This window comes from Nuphar pumila, chromosome 4 (assembly GCF_984573655.1).
Source record: "Nuphar pumila chromosome 4, dmNupPumi1.hap1.1, whole genome shotgun sequence".
Classification (NCBI taxonomy): Eukaryota; Viridiplantae; Streptophyta; class Magnoliopsida; order Nymphaeales; family Nymphaeaceae; genus Nuphar; species Nuphar pumila.
In genome coordinates, this window is record NC_143252.1 from 36,042,859 (window position 1) to 36,067,892 (window position 25,034).

At 38.1% G+C, this 25,034-nt stretch overlaps 1 protein-coding gene across 3 annotated transcripts in view; it reads right to left on the reverse strand.

The window, feature by feature from the left end:
* The window catches only part of LOC149839990 (vacuolar protein sorting-associated protein 41 homolog), a 76,268-nt gene that overhangs the window by 17,291 nt on the left and 33,943 nt on the right, over window positions 1-25,034 (reverse strand). For all 3 annotated transcript variants that reach the window (XR_016431522.1, XM_090004306.1, XM_090004305.1), the window contains exons 8-12: window positions 12,740-12,843; window positions 12,562-12,655; window positions 12,308-12,463; window positions 12,140-12,202; window positions 11,943-12,008 (exon numbers count right to left, since the gene is read on the reverse strand). Coding sequence is in view for 2 of the 3 variants with exons in the window: in XM_090004306.1 (XP_089860432.1) it covers window positions 11,943-12,008; window positions 12,140-12,202; window positions 12,308-12,463; window positions 12,562-12,655; window positions 12,740-12,843 (483 nt within the window). In the remaining variant the exon portion in view is untranslated. The remainder of the gene's footprint in view (window positions 1-11,942; window positions 12,009-12,139; window positions 12,203-12,307; window positions 12,464-12,561; window positions 12,656-12,739; window positions 12,844-25,034) is intronic.

Genomic DNA, 25,034 nt, shown 5'->3' on the forward strand with positions numbered 1-25,034 from the left:
TCATCAGGAACCCAAAGACGCTCCTTCAGCCATATACTTTCATCCTCCTTCAGACAAAAAGGTGTATCGACCAACATCGCTTAAGCCTCCAGCTTCTCGTAGCGCGTATCCATCTTCTGTCTACGGATGATCCTAACCAGTAGCTCAGGTTGAGCTACTAGATTGGATAAACCGATTGAACCTTGCGTGATCGCGAAAGGTTCCCAAGAGGTTAGGTCTTCGAGAAGCTTCTATCCAGTAAATAAGGCATTAATCGAAACTGAGGGCGTCAGACACGACATTCGCCTTTCCTGGGTGGTAGGAGAGGGTGAAGTCGTAATCCTTGAGTAATTCGAGCCAATGCCGTTGTCTCATGTTCAATTCCTTTTGCGAAAATAGATACTTAAGGTTCTTATAATCGGTGAATGCCTCGAACTGCTCCCCATACAAGTAGTGTTGCCATATCTTCAATGCGAACACAACCGCGACTAACTCTAAGTCATGAGTTGGGTAGTTCTTTTTATGAATTTTAAGTTGCCGAGAGGGGTAAGCGATCACTTTCCCATTCTACATCAGCACGACCCCTAAGCCTAACCCAAAGGCATCAGTATAAATCACAAATTTGCCTTTACCAGAAGGTAAGGCCAAAATTGGAGCACTGGTAAGTCGCTCCTTCAATAATTGGAAACTAGCTTCGCACTTCTCGTCCCACACAAATCTAGCCTCTTTCTTCAGCAACTTCGTCAGAGGTAACACAATCTTAGAAAAATCCTGGATAGATCTTTTGTAGTATCCAACTAATCCGAGGAAACTCTTGATATTACGTGCGTTCTTCGGTTGCTGCCAACTGAGTACAACCTCTACCTTTGCAGGGTCTATGGACACTCCTTAGAAATAACGTGTTCCAAAAACATAACTTTTTCAAGCCAGAATTCACATTTAGAGAATTTGGCATATAAATGTTCTTTTCGCAGGGTCTCCAACACGATGATTAAGTGTTCTCGATGCTACTCCAGGCTTTTTGAGTACACCAGGATGTCGTCGATGAACACGATCACAAAGGTGTCCAAAAATAGCTTGAACACCATATTCATTAAGTCCATGAAAGTTACGGGGGCATTGGTAAGTCTGAAAGGCATGACCGTGAACTCATAATGTCCGTATCTGATCCGAAAGTCCGTCTTAGAAATATCATCCCCCCTAATTCTAAGTTGATGATATCCAGACCTAAGGTCGATCTTTGAGAAAACTTTAGCCTTCTGTAACTGATCGAAGAGGTCCTCGATACACGGTAATGGGTACTTGTTCTTTATCGTGGCTTGGTTGAGCATTTGATAGTCGATGCAAGGACTTGTCCTTCTTCACGAATAGTACAGGAGCTCCCCAGGGAGATACGCTGGGGCGAATGAATCCCTAATCCAACAGCTCATGCAACTGCTTTTTGAGCTCCTCAAGCTCGGCTGACGCCATCCTGTACAGTGCTTTAGAGATTGGCGTTGTACCCGGTAGCAATTCAATACTGAATTTTACCTCACGAGGTGACGAAAGTCCAGGTAGTTCCTTGGTAAACACGTCAGGATAATCACAAACCGCATCCAGTTCACTAATGGGAATAGGCATCGGATCCGATTAGATGACACTAACCAGGAAGGCAGTACATCCCTTCCGCAAGTAGTTCTGCGCCTTCAGCGTCGTGATCATCCGACTTGCACGCACAGGTCTGAGAATTCTGAATTCCACTTTCGGAAAGCCTGGCATGGATAAAACGATCTTGCCATCACGGCAAAAGATCTTGGCATGATACTTGTGCAACCAATTCATGCCTAGGATGACGTCAAATTATGGCATCTCAAGCAGGATGGCACAAGCAGGCAAGTGCCGCCCTGCCACAACTACGTCCAACTCAGGTATGTATGTGGCACAAACCGTGTTCTTCCCAATAGAGTTATACACGTTTAAAGCATTGTCAAGTGATTTTACAGCTATATGCAATTGTTCAACAAATTTTTTCGAAACAAACGAGTGTGTGGCACCACAATCAAAGAGTGCAAAAGCTGCTTGACCAACAACAAGAATGATACCTTGTACGAGATCCCCTTTGGTCAATTGCTCGACCGTGGCTGCATAAACTCGACCCGGCTCCTTCACTGTGCCCGTTGTTATTGTTAAGGTGGTCGAGGAAGCTGAGATACACCGCCGGTTCACTTGAGGTTGTCCGCTGCTTTCTTGCGACAGTCACGTATAAAGTAGCCCATCTTGCCACAATACAGACATCCGTCAGTCTCCCGCGGACAAAGTTGTCCGCGATGGGGCCTCTTGCACTTGGGGCAGCTATCTCCAGAAGACTGCCTGGGCGATGGGTGGCCCTGTTGTCGTTGATGCTTCGTTGGAGGAAACTGCTTCTTTCTTCCTTTGGTCTTCACAGGTAAGGGTGGTCGTTGCCCTAGGCCGTCGGAGTGAGTCCTCTTCTGATCACCACCTATCGCAGGTGGCTTCCTTGCTTGAGCGCTCTTCGAACGCTCCTAATCCTCGTTCAGTAGGGTGGCTACCGCTACAGTCGTATAAAAAGTTGTGGGCATGCTGGTGAGAACCTGGTGCCTGAGTCCTTCCTTCAATCCACGAATGAACTTCCCAGCCCGCTCGTGGTCATCCAGGTTGGGACAATAGTGCTCCAACCGTTGAAATTTGGCGATGTACTCGCCCCGACTCAAGTTGCCTTGACGCAACTCCAGAAATTTCACCTTCTTCTTTTCCCTCGCATGAGGAGGAAAGTAGTTTCCTAAAAAAGCCCTCCGGAAGGCCTCCCAAGGAATCACTTCAGCACCCGAAAACTGCACTTCCTGAGCCGTGTCCCACCATTCGCGTGCGTCGTCCTTCAGTCGGAAGGACCCGAACATCGTCTTCTTATCGTCGGGGATAGACAAAACTTGAAACACTCGCTCCACTTCCTTGACTCAACTCTCCGCCATGTCAGGGTCAACCATGCTAGAGAAGGTAGGAGGGTCGAGCTTCAGGAATTTTTCATAAGTAGCGGTTGGTGTGGTCTCAGTAAGGGGAGCCTCATCCCGCTGTGTGTACCTGGCTCCGAATCGCCTCCGCCAGGGTGTTGAGGGTATCCATCACGAATCCCCTCTGCTCGCACCACTCATTAACCATATTGTTACTCGTGCTTCCCGTCATCCTTGAAAAGTAGTCAAGAGTAAGGGTCAATATACCATGGAAACACAAGAAAAACATAAGTCTTTATTAAGAAAGTCGTTCAATTCAGATCCAGTAGTGCTGGTACATAAGCAACAATGTTTTATTCAACAACAATAAGAGAGTTCGCAGACTCCATTAAACTTGGTAGGTGCTACCTCCCTTCAGGAACGAGTAGAAAACTACCTAAGATATTCCCTTCTATTGCCTATGCGCCTGAATCTGTGCTTAGGGGTGAAGGGAGGTCACTCCTCGTAGGAGGTCTCCTGCTCATACAGGGGCGTCACCGGTGTATATTCTGGTGAGCCAAGACTATAACTTGACGAATCAGTTACAGGCGTGTATGTGGGTGATATACCGCCCATTGGATCTACTGGAGGTGGTGGTTGCTCGCCTGCAGCCGAAATTGCGATCTTGCTGCCGTGCTCTGCCTTGAGAAGACATGCATCCATGGCATGCCCTGAGTTCCCACAAAATACACACTTCTTTGCTACATTAGGGGGAATGTATTCTCCTGATGACTCTTGTAGTGCCTGTTGGTGCACCAGAACATGCGAAGGCGCGAATCCACCTTCTCGGGCATAAACTTCAGCCTACGTCGCTGCCAAGAGTATTTGGTAGGCGACCGGTAGTGGAAAGTCTTGCTCATCTATAAAGGTGGGTAGAAGTGGGCAATTAGCCCAGTAACCAGCCTCGAACATTCAATGTTCACTCCTTTCCATGACAGAGCCCCTCCCCCTTTCAGAACGGCCATGCAACCTACGCGCGCCCCTACCGTGACTACCACTAAGACCAACGAACGAATCCATCTTTCGGACCGTACTACAAATAGAAACAAGAATACAATTTAATCTAAACATGCTACAAATTATCAAAGACTTACTTATAACGCGATGGGATGCTCAATGGTCAAGATTCAACACTTTCTTAGCTGGCTTTCATACCAAGTTATAACGCCCCAAAATTTTAACTTGTGATTTCGAAAACATTAATGAAAAACCTTTCAAAGATTAGAGTTTTTACTTTTAAAATCGACAACGGAAGCAATTTAGAAAGAAGCACAAGTTAACAAATTCTAAGCACGTTAGCTATAAAATCATCATTACTCATGAAACAACTACTTAAAGGAAGTGAGAAAACAAAACAATAGATTATTAATAAAATCTGTAGTTTATTATAAAATGAACATTTTTTCTACTATCCAGTAATCTAAAGAAAAACTCAAAGCCAAGACGTCAGCAGAAAGAAAAAAAATCTTGAGCCATGTTGCATCGCACCATCAGCCGCCTGTGAAGTCCTACTTCTCATATGCCAATGAAATGAGTCAGTTTCATAACAAACTAGTAGGTGCACGAATAGACAAAGTAGAATAAAATAAAGCAGGACATTCATGAGATAAGTAATTTATTTCATTAAAAGCAATAAGTACAATATGTAATCTATTCTAGCAGGTGCAACATATGCAAAGATCTATTGTCCTGAAACAGATATCCTTCACAAGATACAACAACATTGCAAGTAGTATGAATCTCAATTACCTACAACTATTGTGAAATAAATATTCTTTAAGTTCTGATATTAACTGGAATCTGGGTACGCACAGACGCAAAACGTAGAAACAGCCAAGACCGATCCAGGGGTTTATTATGTCAGGTGTTTTTCATTAACTCGGATGGCTGACTGAGTTCGCTCCTAAGGGGACGATCAATGACCAAGAGAGTAAATCTCCAAAGGCATTCGTGGCCCATGGATGCATCCAACTTCTACAGAAGTACCTCGGAGTTACAACCTAAGATAATTTATGATAATCTCAATTCCAGTAACTCCGATAACTGGGGAAGCCGAGTCTTTTGCCCGTCAGGTGGTTGTTAACAACCTGTCCATCGGAGTTTTTGTACCATCCATCCTCTCCCTTTATGAACCGTAAATGTCAAATGGGTACAATAGGGGTTTCTTAACCGTCGCCTCATTCTACATGCTCTGGTCTGCTAGACTCACTCGAACATCTTGCCTGTGAAGGCGAATTATCACCATTTATTTGATCTCAGCATTGCGCTATATGCACGCTTCGAGGTTGCCACAACCTCATCATCCAAACATCGTAACACCAACGTGACGTACTTGTCCAAAAGTATAGTCGTACCTGTTTAAAGGTATGGCTATGATGAGAGGGAAACTTTGAATGTGTTGCAATTCATTTAGTTCAAACTTGTCATCTATTGCTTCTTAAGCATTTGACCTGTGGAGGCGAATATCATTATTTTCTTTTATCTCAACAGAGTGCTCATTGCACACCTCGAGGTACTCAACGACCTTTCGTACTACCTATCGTAATGTATATATCGTACATGTTTAAAGGTACAATTACGATAGCACGTTATGAGTTTCTCAAAGGATAACCCATCACAGTATTTCATAAAATCAGTAATATACTTGGCATGCTCAATCACTACGAAACAGAAAATCTTAGAAAAGTCTTGGGATCGTTGTGGATCCAATCATTTACTCCGAGTAACCGACTCAGAGCGATGGAAAATTTGCTTTAAAAGCAAGATTTGTGCTCGAAAAGTCGGGCCTTGCACTAGGAAGATCCTCTTATCGAGATTTTAGCGCATGTACCTAATTTTGCACCTTTTTGAAAGGCACAAAATATAGTATGCGCACTTGCACACACTACGAGGCTTGCCTGAGGGCGGCAACAAGATCCAACATGTAATAACAAACCAAGCATCGACGGTGCAATCACAACAGTGAGCAAGTACAAAAACGTAGTAATAGGAATCACTGTAGAAATGAGCCTACCCATATAGAATACATCAAGCATGTAATTTTTAGAAGAGTAAGAACGAGGAAACACAAAACAGGCAATCACAAGTTATATTGCTTTACATGTAAGCATGTATGAAATATCAATTATTCTATCTTAGAATCCTTATACCCTGTCTAATTCATCCAAAATCCTCGTGCGACTTTCCTCTACCTTGGGATATTGCGTCGCTGCGTGCGCCTACGAGTGTAGGTGATACGAGCCTCGGGCCGCGAAGCACGAACGGGACCCATTGCTTAAATCTGCAAAAGTGTGAACACTATTATGCCATAGTTGTATAAAGAACAGAAAGGGTAGTGGTAGGGCCTGTCCTGTCGGCGGAAAGCATGAGCGGCAGGAGTCGAGGCCCCTGTCGTACGGAATCTAATGAGTGGCAGGGGCCAAGGCCCCTGTCTGACGAAAAATATCGAACCAACATCAAATGGCAGGGGTCGAGGCCCTGTCGAACAGACCTCGAATGGCAGGGGTTGAGGCTCCTGCTAAACAGAACTAAACGAACGGTAGGGGTCAAGGCCCCTGCCTGACAATGTTGCGAACGGCAAGGGTCGAGGCCCCTGCCTGCCTAAATAAAATGAACGGCAGAGGCCAAGGCCCCTGCTGTCGGACATCGAATGGCAGGGGCCAAGGCCCCTGCCTAATAGGAACAATGAAGAAGAGGGAGAGAGAGCATGGCAGGGGCCACCGACTTCCTGCCAACCTCCCGACAGTGCAAAGAAAAAAGGGGGAAGGTGCTACAGGGAGGTTGTCAGTCCCCTGTCGCCCTTTTGGTAGGCACAAAGGGAGCAGGAGGGCGTGGCAGGGGCAGCCGACCTCCTACTGTCCTCCCAACGAGACAACAGGAGAGGCAGGGCGCGGCAAGGGGGCGTCAGCCTCCTGCCCTCCTCCCAACGAGACAACAGAAGGAGAGGCAAGGCGCGGCAGGGGGCCGCCGGCCTCCTGCCGACCTCCCGACGAGCCAACAGAGGGTAGAGAGGGAGGGCGCGACAGGGGCCGTGGGCCTCCTATCAGCCTCCCGACGAGCCAACAGAGGAAAAGGGGGAGCAGGGGAAGGCACGACAGGGGCTGTCGGCCCTCCGACAGTCCGAAAAGAGGAAGACGAAGAAGGAGAAGTAGAAGAAAACAAAGAAGAAGACAGAGAGAAGAGAGGAAGGGTATACCTTCGAGGTCGCCGACGATGGTGGCAGCGACGTCGATCGTACCAGAGGGAGGAGGCGTCGGGGTTTGATCGCACGCCGGGAGCGAGAGACCAGAGGAGAAGGAGACTCAAGAGGGAGGGGAGGAGGAGCTGCGAGGTGAGGGCCTCGCCTCCCCTCGTGAGGTTTTTAAAAAGGGGGGAAACCGGGAGCCGAACAGGGAAACCCCGAAGGGTTTCCTGTTTTAAAAATGGGGACGGGGGAGTGCTGTTGCGAGAGGGGGATAGGGTGTAAAAGAAATCCTCGCCCCTTGCGTTTTAACCCTAACGGGTCTGGGTCGGATCCAGATCCAACCCGAATCCATTTTTTACGTGGGTTTTACAATTCTTCTTCTTCTCTATATGGATGACATAATCATCACTGGAGAAGATAAACAAGAAGTTGAAAATATTAAAAAACTTTTCAAAATATTTTGAAACGACTAATTTAGGCTTTTTAAAATATTTTTTAGGAATCAAAGTTGCTTACTCTCTTAGAGGATATTTATTATCTTAGTCTAAATTTGCTTTTGACATTGTCTCCAAGTCTGGAATCATAGATGATAAGAGAGTTGACACCCCTGAGATTGCCAACACTAAGATGTGAATTGATGATGGAGAACTTCTTGAAGACCCTACTCCTTACCGACAACTTATTCGAACACTAACTTATCTTTCAATTACTATACCTGACATAACACACACAGTACATACAACTAGTCAATTTCAACACGCTCTCACTTCTGTTCACATGAGAGCAGTTTTGCGTATTATTAGATATATTCAGACTTTGCTTTTTGTTTGCTTTATCTCCTTTAGATTTAATTACTTATACTGATTGGGGAAGTGATCCCAATAACAGGCACTCAACCACGGGTTTTTGTGTTTTCTTAGGTGAATCTCGGATTTAGTGGCAATGAAAGAAGCAACATAAAATTTCACTTTCATCAATTAATACTGAATATCGGGCCATAACTATGTCACATGGGTGCGGGTGCGACACGGGTGCGGCGCAATTTCAAATTTTTTGGACACGAGGACTCAGCTATATATATATATATAAAAGACTCGGTCAAAGTTGTGCCCATTAGGGGACAGGTGATGAGTTGTGAAACCTGATTCAGGGTTTTTTTCCTTACAGGAGGGGGGGGGGGGGGGTGTTCCCCCTGGCGCGGTCAGCGGGCGGGGGAGCCGCCCTTGGCGGGGGGTTATATGGGGGCAGCGCCCCCCCCCCCCAAGATTTTTTTTTTTTAAATTCTGTAGCCCAGAAATTTAAAAAAAAAAATCCAAAAAATGGACCAAAATGACCCTAGGTGCATTGACCGCACCCAAGGTCGGGTTGACCGAGTCCGAGCCGCACCCGTGTCTGCACCCGTGTCGGTGCGTGTCGACGCGCTTGGAGCCGAGTCTGTGTGACATAGGGCCATAGTAACCACAACGATAACAAGAGTGTGATCTATATTGTCAGCAATCGTACTTTTCATGAACGTACAAAACATATCGAAATGGATTGACACTATGTTCGAGAGGAGTATCTACATGGAACCATTGATTTGCCTTATGTTACATCAGAATACTAGTTAGCAAATTTCTTCACCAAACCTCACGTTGCTCCCCGATACCACTTTCTCTTAGACAAACTTTCGGTTATTGTACCGTAAGTTTGAGGGGGAGTGTTAACATTATATATATATATATATATATATATATATATATATATATATATATATATATCTTTATTTTTCCTTTATTTATTTTTGTCTAGTTCATTTAGAACTAGGTTTAGTTCTTTTTGAACTAGACCTTGACTAGTCAACAAAATGTTGACTAGTTAAAGGAGTCATTGGAGCTAGTCCAACAGCTCTATTTGTAGCCGTTGGACTGGCTCCAATGACTCTTTTAGAGTCTCTTTCTCCCTCTCTCCATTGTATATAAATAAGGGTCATTCCCCCCTATTATTCATGCTTCTTGCATGAAGGTTATCAATAAAAGATTATTTGTTTTTTAGCCTCTTGTGTTTGCCCCTTGTGTGGATTTTGTGAATGAGCTTATTTGTGGCTTTTTGTGTGTCCACTCTGGCATTGCGGTGGATCTTGTTGGAGGCTTCCATTTATTTACAATATTACCCTATATATATACTCTCAATGTTGTTTTATTCTAATTTATATATAGTGGTACTGTTATACATATTGTCTCTAAAAACAAGCCAATTGCTTTAGTAATATAAGCACTAAAATAATGTGCAGATCTAATTTATGAAAATCAACAACTTATTCCTAACAGGAGCACCAAGTTTCTCCTCAGTGGACTTCATATTGAAAAAGAACCCAGATTCTTGTGAGCCCAAATTTGCATTCAAAACACAATCTCCTCGGAACCATCTTGTCTCCCAAGTTATATATATCCAACTCTCCAAAAAAATCCATCAAATTCCAAAAATAGTGATGCATCTCTCTTCCTGTTTTTTCCCATAAAAAGAAAATATGAGCACTGGTTAACAAACCATAAAATATAAAACAGTTTCTTATCCCAAAAAGAAACGATCAAACCATTCAATTGGCACCCTTGTATTTCAATTATTACAAACGTTAAGACACCTCCGTCCCCTTATCCCCAAAAGTATCAAACACATGCTGATGAGCTATGTAGGTCTGAACCCCTTTACATCAGGATTTAGCCTGACAAATGAACCTATTAGGCCTCACTAAGTCTAATTCAGGTCCCAGAAGAAGGCTAGCATCAACCATTAGATAGAGCTGATCCAGTTTGTTCTGAGATACACTTTCAGAATCAAATGGACATACAAAGAGTGAAGAAATGCAGGCTTTTTTTTTAATTAAACAAGAGATACGTACCAAAATATGAGAGCCTCGAGTCCAAGTCACATATATCAATCCAAAATTTTCTTTCGAAGCACAAACTCGAACAAGATACCAAGAACAAGAATCCTTCGCCTTGATACCATGTCACGAAATATGCAGAAAAACAAAAGCAAGAACCACAAGGGGCTTACGATAACACAAACACAACGTGCAGACGCACAAGTCCACCATCGGATAATACAAGGTGCAAACATAGGCAATACAAACAGCCACTAAGGGCAATACCATGCATTAAATCACAAAAGAATAAAATAAATATTTTATTCATAATACAACAACAACAACAACTACGCCTTCATCCCAAAACAATTGGGGTCAGCGATATGAACCAAAAAGAAATTCATTTTCGGTCTTCCACATGAATCCTTTTCCTCCAATCATTTCTATCCAACGCCATGTCCTCGGTGAGGTTCAAAGCATTCATATCCTTTCCTATCATCTCCATCCAAGTCTTCCTAGGCCTACCCCGACCTCTTTTAACTAATATATTTTCCCATTTCTCCAACCTTCTAACTGGAGCATCATTAGGCCTTCGCCGAATATGTCCAAACCACCGTAAACGATTCTCTCGCATCTTATTTTCAATGGGTGCAACACCTACCTTCTTACGTATCTCTTCGTTCCGAATCTTATCTTTTATTGTATTTCCACACATCCATCTAAGCATCCGCATCTCAGCTACACTCATTTTTTGAATATGATGTCTCTTGGCAGCCCAACATTCTGTACTATATAGTAAAGCGGGCCTAATAGTCGTCCTATAAAACTTTCCCTTCAACCGCAATGGCATTCTACGATCGCACAGCACTCCAGTATATTTTATTCATAATATACTCACAAAATGAGTTAGAATGCTTTAGAAGAGCATTAGAGAACAAGAAGAGGGTTCACCCTTATTTATACACAAGAGGTAGTCTCAAATAGAACGGTTGTACTGTTCAGGTGGATATAAATATAATTGTTATGTTGACCAGTCCAAAAAGAACCCAACAACTCTATTTGGTCTTTGACCAAATAATCCCTATCAAAACAGAAAAGGACAAAAAGAACAAAATAAAGTAAAAGAACTAAAGTACCCCTAATGGACACAACCTATTACAATGCTGTGAAATAACGAAAATACCCCTAAAAGGTATTACCTATTACATCATTATAAATAAAATATATATACATATATATATGGTAATACATATATACTAAGTCACACGGACTCGGCTATAAGGTCGACGCACCCACGTCGACACGCCCCAACACGAGTGTGGCTTCGAATATGGGCGGACACAGTCAACTAAGTGTCGGACTCGATCAACGCACCGGGATAGAGTCTGTCCACATTTTGGACTCGGTCAACTTTGACCGAGTCTATTTTTGTTCATTTTTTAGGGCAAAAGACGTATAAAAACTAAAAAAAAATGATCTTTTTATATATTTTTAAAAAAATATATATAGCCGAGTCTTATTATTGTTATATATATAGCCATGTCCCCTAATGGGCACAACTTTGACCGAGTCTTATTATTGTTATATATATATTTTTAAAAATATATAAAGATATATATATAGCCGTGTCCCCGTGTCCAAAATTTTTGAAATTGCTCTGCACCCGTAACCGCACCCATGTGACATAGCATATATATATATATATAGACACACACATGTACAGCTTAACAAAGGCCTCCAACTTTGCCCATTGAAAGTTGTCCCAGACAACATCATGGGAAGCATAAGCCAGAAATCCATCAAAAATATGAAAGAAGAAAACATTTATTAAAATAAAGGACTTTTCAAATGGAACAAAATCATTACACCAACAAGTGAATAAATCAACAGATATGGAACAAATATTAAAAAAAAACTTCATCTATAAGTCAAAAACTCAACATACCTTATCGTGCACAGCATCATGTAAGTCATGTCTCTCAATGAATTCAAAAATTTCGGGCTTCCTCAGCTGGAAAAGGGCATATTTTCAATGTTAGTACTAGAACAGATGCCCAAAAAGACAAGCTAAATCTATCAAGGAATATATTAACATCCGATTCACTAGATTTCATGGGAAAAAAGATGAATCTAGTTTCTTACCTCTGCATACAGCCCAAGGGCTTTCTCATTTTTTGTATCAATAACATATAACTCAGCCAATGCCTGTTTCAAAAATTGAGAATAATGTGAGGAAGACAAGAACATAAAAATAACAAAAAGAAAATAGAAAGCCTAGATTAAGAGTAAGAATAAGTCTCATGAACTTACCTCCTTCAGTGTTTCAGTTGCTGATGCAGCTTTAAGCTGAGGTTCAATAGCAGAAATAACAGCCATGGCAGAATATATAACCGGTGGCCAAGATTTAATGGTCAACAAAAGCTCTTTGTGAAAAGATGGATTTGTCGCAAGTGACACGAGTGCCACCTGCAGAAAGACAATGGCACTTAAAAATCATATCTTTGGGAACCACACCATCAGCAGCACAACCATGAACGACAAGGTTGAACAGGATATTGGCAAACCTCATATGCAGTATCACGTAGCTGTGGATTGCTTGTGGGTATATATGGCACCAAAACAGGAAGTTGCCGAAGATGAGCAAAATGGAAAACCCATCTGGGAGAGGGATTCCAGTTACTAAAATGTACAAATGCACTTCTCATCATAGAAAAACTAGCACCATGAGGGCATAAGTATTACCTCTCCCATGTTGATGCAGATCCATGCAATAACTTTGGGCACAATGAAGCAGCTTCAACGTATTTTCTTTCCAAAATTAGATGGTCAAGATATCTTGATCCAACCTGAATATTAAAATGATAGAATAAAGACCAATGGTTGGATAATGACAAGAAAAACTTCAGCAAATAAAATCCGGTTAACTATGCAGTGTTCAATATTTACTGTAGAATATCAACCAATTTCAGACAAACATCAACAGCAACATACAAGACAGGCATAAAATGTAGGGAACAACAATGAAATCTCAAAATAGCAAAGATTATGCTAAAAGTTAAATGTATATAGCGAAAATGAAAATGCCCAGTCCCCAAACAGTAAATGCATATAAGTGTATGCAGCTTCATCTGTATATAGTTGCATTTATTATGAGTTTTCGTTCTCTTTATCCGAGGCATTATTGTCTTTGTCTATCCAATTTATACTTCAGATTGTTGTGCATGTGTTCAGGCACCAAGTCTTCCTTCTCGTATGAACAATGCCCCTCTTGTGTATGTTTAGAGCCATCAATTTATGGTATTAGTGTAATGAAAGAAAAAGTGCACAAACACAATGCCACAAAAGAGCTACAAGTGTGCACATCCACAAATACACAAGCCACTTATGGGCCAAATACAAAGAGCCACTAAGGGCTAACACATAAATCTCTCAAAATAGAGCCAGAACACAAATATATAAATAAAAATATTATTTCCAAAATGCTTAGAACAAGCATCGAAGGGAGAGGCAAGAAGCCTCTTTAAATAGGCCACAAGAGGGCTCTTAGAGCCCTTGGGGAGCTCCCAACGGCTCTAAGGGACACTTACATTAATGTCCTTTCACTTTAGTAAAAAGACAGAACAAAGAAAAACAATTACAATGCTGCCCATAACGGGCAACTACTATTACATTAAAAAGACTAAAATGCCCCTAGAGGGTATTACTAATTACATCATAAATATATGTACATATAAATGTATATATATATCTTATACAATATATTTTAACACCCCTCCTTAAACTTACGGTGTGATCATCGAAAGTTTGTCAAGAAGAAAATAAAATCGAGATAACAGAAGCGTCTTGGTAAAGAAGTTCGTCGGTTGATACTCAGAAGTGACATATGATAAGATGATGGTCTTTTTCAGGAATTCTTCACGCATATAGTGACAATCCATTTCTATATGCTTGGTCCTCTCATGAAATGTATGATTGCCAACTATATATATTGCATTCTTATTGTTAAAACACTGTCTTGAGGGTGTCTGAAGATGAACACTATTAAATGTAAACATATATGTATATATATGTTTACATATACATTTTTATACATTCGTAGTTTAGGGGTATTTTGGTCTTTTCTCATATACAACAGAAATAAGTATTTTATATTTTTTTATTCTTTTTTATGTAATAATTCCTAACCTTCATGGGCTTTTTGGGAATTAATAAAGAGTCGTTGGACCCTATTCTAGCCGTTGGGTAGGTCCCAACAGCTCTTTAGGAGCTCTCTCTTGTATATAATGGGGTCAACCCCCTCTCATATGTATAGCTTCTTCAAGGGATTATTCTCCAATAATATTTATTATTTTTATGTGTGATTCTCAAACCTTAGTGGCTTATTCTTGTGTTGACCCATAAGTGGTCATATTCTCTAAGTGTTCTCTTGCCCATAAGCGGCACACCAAAGCATATATTGCAGTTCGTGACATGGTATCAGAGCCAATCGACTCCTTTGTGTCATTCAACTCTTTCTCAAGCGCATTTTGAGGTTGCATGAAGATTGGGTCTTGCCTCGGGAAGTGTGCTGACCAACCATTTTGAAGACTGGCCTTCCTATGAATGCATAGAGACATTGGTGCTTCAAAGAGTTAAAAATCTGCTCAAGTATTTATTTCTCTCTTTTTCTTCTCTCTTGCTTTGTGTTATTTGGCTCTATGGCCGAAAAAGAAGTGGTGACGGTAGTTTCAATAAAATTTGATGAAAATAACTACAATTTATGTGCTACCGCCATCAAAAGAATCTTTATTGGTAAAGGATTGTAGGAGTATGTTGATGGTTCCATAATAGAGCCACAACTCACTCTCACAAAATCTATTAAAGAAAATGATGAAACCATTAGAGAGGAGATTCTTAAAGGAGAAGAAAAGGAAAAAGCTCTTATAGGTTATAAGAAGGTTTTGAAGGAATGGGAAATTGACCATGCCAAGGTACTTTCATTATTTATGTATGAATGAAGATACATGTGAAACAATTTTAGAGTTTGAAAGAGCCAATGAAGCATGACTCTTTATTAAACAAATTTATGCTCAATGTGATATTGCATTTCGATGAGAGCTTCAAGACAAGATTCACAATTGTAAACAAGGATACTTGAGTATTAGAGAGTACTTTGGCTCTGGGATCAAATGGCTTCGAGCCCGTTTGGAAAACTTCGAATGATGCCCAAACTAGAAAGAAGCAAATAAACAATGAGCAATTCTTTCAATTTATGAGAGGGTTGCGACCTAAGTTTAAGCAAATGAGAAACAACATCATACATAGAAGACAAGATGAACTTCCTCTTATTCAAGAGGTTTTAGCTCAAATATGCATGGAAGAGACTAGATTAAGGTCTCAAAATGAAGCAAAAGAAGCCAATGACAATGTGTTGGCCGTTTCAAAACCGGTACCAACACTCATACATACAAACCCCCACACTTTTATAAGAACAATAAATATGGGAAGAATCGTGTCTATGAAGGAAAAGACGATAGAAGGAAAAGAGGAGGTATTTTTTACCATAACTGTGGGGAACCGCGACATATTAAACCATTTTGTCTGGAATTCAAGAATAAAGATGAAAAGAAGGTTGCTCCAGTTGGTACTTTACAAGTTGACCAAGACTCTTCAAATAAATCAATTTTGAACATGTCTCTTTTTCAACTCGTGGAGGCTTTACAACCTCTACTCAAAGGAAAATCCATGACCGGTACCGCCGTCTCCTCTTCTTCTCGTCCAGGTATGACTTCTTGGCTTTTAGACTGGGGTGCATCATTTCATATGACATAAGATAAATCTAAAATTTCAAATTGTAGAAGTTCAACTAGTAAAAGAAATGTTTGCACTGCCGATGAAACCTCTCTTGATATTAATGGAAATAAAAATTTTGAAAAATGTCCTAGTTTTAGTATTCCTCAAATAAGATTTGTTCCAAAACTAAATTTAAATTTACTTTCTGTTTCTCAAATCACTGATCATGGATGTAAAGTCTCCTTAACTTCTAACCAATGCTTAATACAAAATCTTCAGTGTGGGAGGCAGATTGGGAAGGGCATAGAGAAGGAAACTTGTACTATATGGAACAATTGAAATTTTTTATCAAGCCTTTGTCTTAATGTTCAAAATTGAATAAAGTTTTGTGGCATCAAAGGCTAAAACATCCTAGTATGTATAAATTATCCAATATTCCTCATTTGAGGATCTTTTGTAATGAACAAATCTCTTGTACCAATTGTATTCTTGCAAAAAATGAAATCAATTCCATATCAAGAGAGGTATTTTTCTGCTACTAAACCACTTGAATTAATTCATTCTGATGTCTGGGGTCTTGCCCTGTTGCCTCCAAAGGAGAATACACTTATTATGTTATTTTTGTGGATGATTACTCTCGCTATATTTGGATATATTTTCTCAAACATAAACATGAAGTATTTGAGAATTTTAAAAATTTTCATAGGTTTGTGACAAATTTTTTAAAATCCAATATATCTATTTTTCATTCTGATTCAGGGGTGAATATACGTCTAATGACTTTTAACAATATCTAAAAGAAAATGGAATACTTCATCAAAGATCATGCTCTAATACGCCACAACAAAATGATGTGGCCAAAAGAATACATCGGCACATAATAGAAACCACTAGAACTCTTCTCATATCTAAAAGTGTTCCCAAATAATTTTGGGTTGAAGCAACAATCACCTTCGTATATCTTATAAATAGGCTACCTTCTTCAAAAATTCAAAATCTTTCACCATATGAAAAAAATTATAATGTCTCTCTTGATTATCCTAGACTAAGGATCTTCGGGTGTAGATGTTTTGTTCTCACCCATAAGAATGATAAATTGTCTCCTAAAGCAATTCCATGTATTTTCCTAGGATATGGAGAAAGCCAAAAAGGATTTAAGTGTTATGACACTAAAAATAACAAACTTTATATTTCTAGGAACGTCACATTTCTAGAACAAGAAAATAGTTTTGACACTATCTCACCCAAAGATGAAAGTGAATACAAGTTTTTAAAAATATCCCCACTAGATGAAGGCATTAATGAGATAACCTATAACGAATATCAAGCTCCTCAGTCCCATGATCATCCAAATGTCATTCAATGTCAAAGAAGGCAAGATAATGAACAACTAAGTGCTTTTGAAAAATATTCAACCCTAGAAGAACAAGAAAACACAAGAATTAGGCACTCAGAATGACCACGTAGAGTTCCAGATAGATTTGTGCCATATGAATCTTTCAAACCTCACTATTCAGCTTGTTTAGCAAAAAATCATTCATATGTTGAACCTTCCACATATAATCAAGCAAAAGAGTATCCTGAATGGCAAAATGCAATGAGTGAAGAAATTAAAGCCTCAAAAAAATCTCAAACTTGGTAATTGTCTGATATACCAACCAACAAGAAATCAATAGGATGTAAGTGGGTTTTTAGAGTCAAAACTAAAAGTGATGGATTTTTAGAAAGACATAAAGCTAGGTTAGTCGCTAAAGGATATGCTCAATAACATAGTATCGACTATGATGAGACATTTGCTCCTGTAGTACGTATGACTACTGTTAGAATTCTCATAACCATAGCCTCTGTTAGGAAGTGGCCAATCTATCAAATGAATGTTAAAAATGCATTTTTAAATGGTAATTTAAAAGAAGTATATATAGATCCACCCCTTGGATATAATGTTCATAAGGGACAAGTTTTATGCCTTAGAAAAGCTTTGCATGCTTTAAACAAGCTCCAAGAACTGGTATGATCATTTTAGTTATGTTATGCTTAAACTTGCATTATTACCACTGCTTTGTTTGTTAAGAATTCCACTGCAGGTATTGTTATTTTGCTACTTTATGTGATGATATGATTATTACTGGAGCAGATAAACATGGAGTAGATCAAGTTAAATTTATTCTTAAGCAAAGTTTTGAAATGACTGACCTTGGTTTTGTCAGATTTTTCTTAAGGATTGAGGTTGTAGATTCTCCTAGAGGGTATCTGCTGTCTCAATCCAAATTTGCAACAAAAATTATTGACAGGTTTGGAATTAATAAATGCAAAGATGAAAATTGATGATAGAGAACCTCTAGAAGATCCTACTCCATATCAGCAGATGATTAAAGCATTGACATACTTGACTATTACCAAACCAGATATAGCGCATGCAATTCACACAACCATTCAATTTCAACACTCTCCTACCTTTGTGCACATGAGTGTTGTGATGCGTATTATAAGATATTTGAAAAACTCTGCTTATAAAGGATTATTTTTATCTTTGTTTTCTCCACTTAATTTAATAGCTTATTTTGACTCTGATTGGGGGAGACCCAAATGACAGACGCTCAACAAGTGGTTTCTATGTTTTTTTAGGAGATTTTCTTGTGTCATGGAAATGCAAAAAACAACAAAAAATATCTCTATCCTCTATAGAAGCTGAATATAAAGGCATGACAACCACTACGACTGAAATTGTATGATTGAGGTGTCTTCTCAGGGATATAGGAGTAACCATGACAGAGCCATCAAGACTATGTTGTGATAACAAAAGTGTTATCTACATTGTTGGAAATTATGCTTTTCATGAGCGCACTAAACATATTGAGATGGACTGTCATTATGTTCGTAAAAAAATTTTGAAGACTATTTCACTGTCGTGTGTGACTTCAGAGTATCAACTTACAGACTTCTTCACAAAAGCCTTGCCTTCCCCAAGATTTCATTTCTTGTTGGGCAAACTTTCAGTGATCCCACTGTAAGTTTGAGGGGGAGTGTTAAATATAAACACACACACACACACACACACACACACACACACACACACATATATATATATATATATATATATATATATATATATATATATATATATATATATATATATATATATATATATATATATATATATATATACATTTTTGTATATTCATAGTTAAGGGGTATTTTGGTTTTTTCTCATGTGCATCAGAAATAAGTATTTTATATTTTTATTTTATTCTTTTTTATGTAATAATTCTCAGCCTTCATGGGCTTTTAGGAAATTAATAAAGAGTCATTGGACCCTACCCAACGGCTAGAATTCTAGCCGTTCGATAGGTCCCAATGGCTCTTTAGGAGCTCTCTCTTGTATATAATGGGGTCACCCCCTCTCATTTCTATAGCTTCTTCAAGGGATTATTCCCCAATAATATTTATTATTTTTATGTGTGATTCTCAGCCCTTAGTGGCTTATTCTTGTGTTTTCATGTGACCCTATCCATAAGTGGTCATATTCTCTAAGTGTTCTCTTGTCCATAAGCAGCACACCAAAGCATATATTGCAGTTCGTGACATGCACATATCTTCAAGTAATCTTCGCAACCAAACAATCTCTGATGTTGTAGTAGTCATTGCACAAAACTCAGCTTCAGTGGATGATAATAATATTTTTTGTTGCTTTTTGCATTTTCACGACACTAGAGAATCACTTAAAAATACACAAAAGCCAATAGTTGAGTGGCAATCATTTGGATCTTCTCTCTAATCTAAGTCAAAATAAGCTATCAACTCAAGAGAAGAAGAGGATAACAAAATACCTCTAGAGGTAGAGGTTTGTAAATATCTAACGATCTTCATCTACAACCTATGGTTTTCTTATCCTTAGGCAAATCAGATATTTTTCAAGTCTTAGATTTTTCAAGTGCTCCTAATTCTTCATTCATAGCTTCATAGCTTTTATCCATTCAGGATATTCCTTTGCCTGATTATATGTGGCAGGTTCAAAGAAGGACAAAATCTTAGTTAAACAAGCTCTATATTGTGGAGAAAATTATTCATATGAAACAAATCAATCAGGGGATCCAGATGTTCGATCTGATCTTCTAACTCCTTCTAGCTATTGGGTTTCTAAGGTGGAACAATTTTCTAGAGCACTTGGTTGATATTATTTTCACGTCTTCTATATTGAACTACATTAGGTTCTTCTAATTCAATATTCTCACCATCCTGAAGATTGAGTTGAGGCTCTTCGTTACTAACATTATTAAATAAATAATCATTACAACTTTTAGGTAGTAATCAAATAAGAAAGAATACTCAGAGTTCTTCTTAGGCATATTTTGAAAGAAACTTTCATCCTCCAAAAAGTAACCATCCCTTGAGATATAAAGTTTGTCATTTTCTAAATCAAAACATCTAAATCCTTTTTTAGCTTCCCCATATAAAAAATGCACACAATATAGCTTTTGGAGAGAGTTTATCATTTTTGTTAGTGAGAACAAAACACTAATATCCAAAAGGTCTTAATCTAAGATAATCAAGAGAGATTTTAAAGAGTTTTTCGTAAGGAGAAATATTTTGAAGCTTGGATAATAGAAGATTGTTAATAAGGTACACAAGAGTCAAACAAACTTCAACCTAAAATTGTTTATGAACATTTTTTGAAATTAAAAGAAATCTAGTGGTTTCAATTATATGCCTATGTTTTTTCTCCATTTTGTTGAGGTATATAAGCACATGATCTTTGGTGTAAAATCTCATTGTTGTCAAAATAAGTTTTGAACTCATTTGACATAAACTCTCCCCTAGAGTCAGAGCGTAAGATAAAAAATTCAGTTTTAAACTAATTTTTGACAAGGTTATGATATTTTTAAAAAATTTCAAAAACTTCATATTTATGACTAAGAAAGTATATCTAAGAAAATCTAGTATAATTATCAACAAATATCACATAATAAGAGTAACCACCTTTAAATAAAATAGAGGAAGGTCCCCAAACATCCGAGGGAACTAATTCAAATGGTTTAGAAGAAAAGGTCTTTTTGGGAAATGAAAGAGCTTTCATTTTGCCAAGAACACAATCCCCATAATGGAATTTTTTATTATAAAATTTGTATCTTCTTAGCAAACTTTCGGTTATATATATATATATATATAGATATAGATATATATATACCCACTGATATACGTATATTTATAAATATACATATATCAGGGGCATTATGGCCATTTCATGTAAAGTATTTTTAGCACAGTCCATTAGGGACTGAAAGGTCTTCTTTTATTTCTTTATTTTCTTTTTTTTGAATGTGTAATAGATTGTAGCCGTTAGGGGCAGTCAGTCCAACTAGTTGTTGGACTGCCCCCAACGGTCATAACAGTCCAACGACTGATGGACTGCCCCCTTTATGCTTAAGTGAGGCTCTATAAATAGAGCCTCACTCCCTCTTGTATGGGTATGTTTTCTAGAGCATTTTGTGAGAAATACTATTACTCTTTTATTCTTATAGGTTTTGTGCCTCTTGTTCTATTGTGAAAATGATATTTTTTGTCTCTTTTGTGAGATTGTTGTTGGTCCATTAGAGACCATTTTATATTTGTGTACTTGTGTAGCCTCTCATTGGCATTGTAATTGTGCACTATCGTTTCATTACACTTCTTTCATTCTTGAGCATCATTAGGCGTTTCCCATGTAGGCTCAAGCTTAACCAATTGATCCCAAAGTCTTTTGAGGGTAATGTTAAAATGTATTGTATAATATTATATATATATATTGGATAATGTAATTTAGGTATATGACTAGGGGTATTTTGGTCATTTCACACATGCAATAGGAACTGTCCACTAGGGACAGTTTAGTCATTTTATTGTTTTATGTATTTTTGATTGAATGTAAGGGTACTATGGTCATCATGACCATAGAGTCTGGGCTAGCTCCCGATGACTCCTAGGAGCTCCCCATGGCCACTTGTATATAAAGAGGCCTTTTACCCTCTTTTGGTTTAATGCTTGTTCTAAGAATATTGAAATAATATTTTTAGTTTTTACTTGTGTTATTGCTCTCTTTTGAGAAGTTATATGTTAGCCCTTAGTGGCTCTTTTGTATTTGGCCCATAAGTGACTTTTGTACTTGTGAATGTGCACGTTTGTAGCCCCTTTGTAACATTGTGTTTGTGCACTTGTTGTTCCGGTGGATCAACATCAACTTGGACATCTCTTCTTTTTGTCTATAGATCTTTCTTTCTTTTTCCTCCTCTTTTTATTCACTATGGCTAATAAAGAAATTGTAACCGTTGTTCCCATCAATTTTGATGAAAAAACTACAATATGTGGGCCGCAACGGTGAAAGGGATCCTCATAGGCAAAGATATGTGGCAATTTATTGATGGTTCCACATTGGAACCACAACCAATTCTCACATAAATGGTTGTTGTAGCCGATGGTGAATAAAAGGAGGAGAGCCTTAATGGAATTGAAAGAGAAAAGGCTATGATTGAATATAAAAAAGCTTATAAGGAGTGGGAAGTGAGTCATGCCAAGGTTTTTTCCCTCTTTATGGGTAGTATGCATTAGGATCCATGATCCAATGTTCTTGAATTTGAAAGAGCTAATGAAGCTTGAAAATATGTTAGACAAACATAATACCCAAAAAGATGTTGCTCACAAGTGGAATCTTAAAGAAAAAATACATAGTTGCAAACAAAGTGATAAATGGTGAGGGAATACTATAGTACCCTCAAAAGGCTTTGGGATCAATTAGCTAAGCTTGAGCCTATCTGAGAGACACCTAATGATGCTCAAGAATGGACGAAATATAAGCATGAGGAATAATTGTTCCAATTTTTTAGAGGTCTTAGACCCAAATTTGAACAAGTTCGAGTAAATACCATTCATAGAGAAAAAACTCTTCCCTTTCATGAAATCTTAGCTCAGGTGTGTACGGAAGAGACAAGGTTGAAATCCATGTTCGATTCCAAGGAGATCAAGGATAATGTTTTGGTTGTTTCAAGACAGAGTACCAATACAAATGTTTACAAACCACCACATTTTTCAAAACCTTACTATGGGAGACCTAAATATGATGACAACAAAAGAAGAAATATAATAACATGCTATAATTGTGGAGATCCAGGGCATATCAAGCCTTATTATCTCAAGTTCAAAGGAAGAGAAGACGAAAAGGTGGCATATGTGGGAACGTCTTATGAAGAAAAAGGTGAAACCAATGAGGATTCAAAATCCATTGAAACCATGTTCTCTCAAATCATGGAGGTCCTTGTTCCACTAATCAAGAACTCATATTCCTTTCTTTCGAAAGCTGCAGTCTTTATATTTCCACTTCTCGGTAAGGTTTCTTGGCTTTTAGATTCCGAAGCTTCATTTCATATGACTACATATTTTTTTGATTTCCAAATGTTGCACTACTTCAATGCAAATTAGTGTTTTTACCACTGATAGGTCCTCTCTTAATATCAAAAGCATTGTAATTTTAAAAAATAATTCAAAATTTTCTATTCCAAAAGTTAGATTTGTCCCAAAATTAAATTTAAACCTTTTTTTTGTTTCTCAAATTACAAACCATGGGTGTAGTGTCTCTCTCTTATCTAAGCAATGTTGGGCGTAAGATCTCCAGTCCGAGAAGCAGATTAGGGAAGAACAGAGAAAGGGACCTCTACTACATAGATTGTCTTCTTCTTTCAAAAGACAATTTTTGTTATAATGTTCGAATTGTAGACAGTTTTGTGGCATCAAAGACTAAGACATCCTAGTTTATCAAAGTTATCTCGCGTACTATATTTGAACAAATTTTGTAAAGAAAAATTTCTTTGTGAGGATTGTGCTCTTAGCAAAATGAAAGCTTTTTCCTTTCCCAAAAAAAACTTTTTTCATCTAAACCGTTTGAATTAGTCCACTCAAATATATGGGGACCTTCCCTTATTTTATCTAAAGGTGGTTACTCTTATTATGTGATATTTGTTGATGATTATACTAAATTTTTTTGGATATACTTTCTTAGGCACAAGTATAAAGTTTTTGAAAATTTTATAAAATATCATGGCCTTGTCAAAATCAATTTAAAACTTAAATTTTCATCTTTTGCTCCGACTCTGGGAGAGAGTTTATGTCAAAAGATTTTCAAACTTTTTTAAAACAATGAGATTTTACACCAAAGATCATATGCTTATACACCTCAACAAAATAGATTAGCTGAGAGAAAATAGGCACATAATTAGACCATTATAACTCTTTTAATTTCAAAAAATGTTCCAAAATACTTTTGGTTTGAAGCTTGTTTGACTGATGTGTATCTCATTAACATACTTTCATCATCTAAGCTTCAAAATCTTTCTCCTTATGAAAAACTCTTCAAAACCCATCCTGATTATCTTAGATTAAGACCTTTTGGATGTAAGTGTTTTGTTCTCAATAATAAAAATGATAAACTGTCTCCTAAAGCTATATTGTGTGCATTCTTTGGATCTGGAAAAACTCAAAAATAATTAAGATGTTTTGATTTAGAAAAGGACAAACTCTATACCTAAGGAATGTTTATTTTTTGGAAAATGAAAGTTTCTTTCAAAATGTGCCTAAGAAGAACTTTGAGTACTCTTTCTTACTTGAGTTATTACCTTGAGAATGTTAGTAATGAAGATCCTCAACTCAATCTTCAAGATGGTGAGAATATTGCACTAGAAAGACCTAGTGTAATTCAATATAAGAGACGCGAAAATGATAGACAACCAAATGCTCTAGAAAGTTATTCCACCTTAGAAACTAAACAATTACAAGTTAAAAGATCATATCAGATCTCGAGACCCCCTAATAGATTTGTTTCATATGAATCATTTTCTCCACAATATAAAGCTTGCCTAGCTAAGATTTTGTCCTATTTTGAACCTGTCACATATAAACAAGCAAAAGAATATCTCGAATGGATAAAAGTTATGAAGAAAAAATTAGAAGCACTCAAAAAATCTAAGACTTATGGATAAGAAAACCATAGGTGAAAAATGAGTTTATAAAGTTAAAACTAAGAGAGATGGGATCCTAGAAAGGTACAAAGTCAGGTTAGTTGCCAAGGATTACACACAAAAATATAAGACAGACTATGATGAAACATTTGCACATGTAGGTAGCATGACTACAGTTAGAACCCTCATAGTTGTTGTTGTTGATAAAGGTTGGGCTATCTACCTAATGGATATAAAAAATGAATTTTTACATGAGGAATTAAAAAAAGTTTATATGGATACAT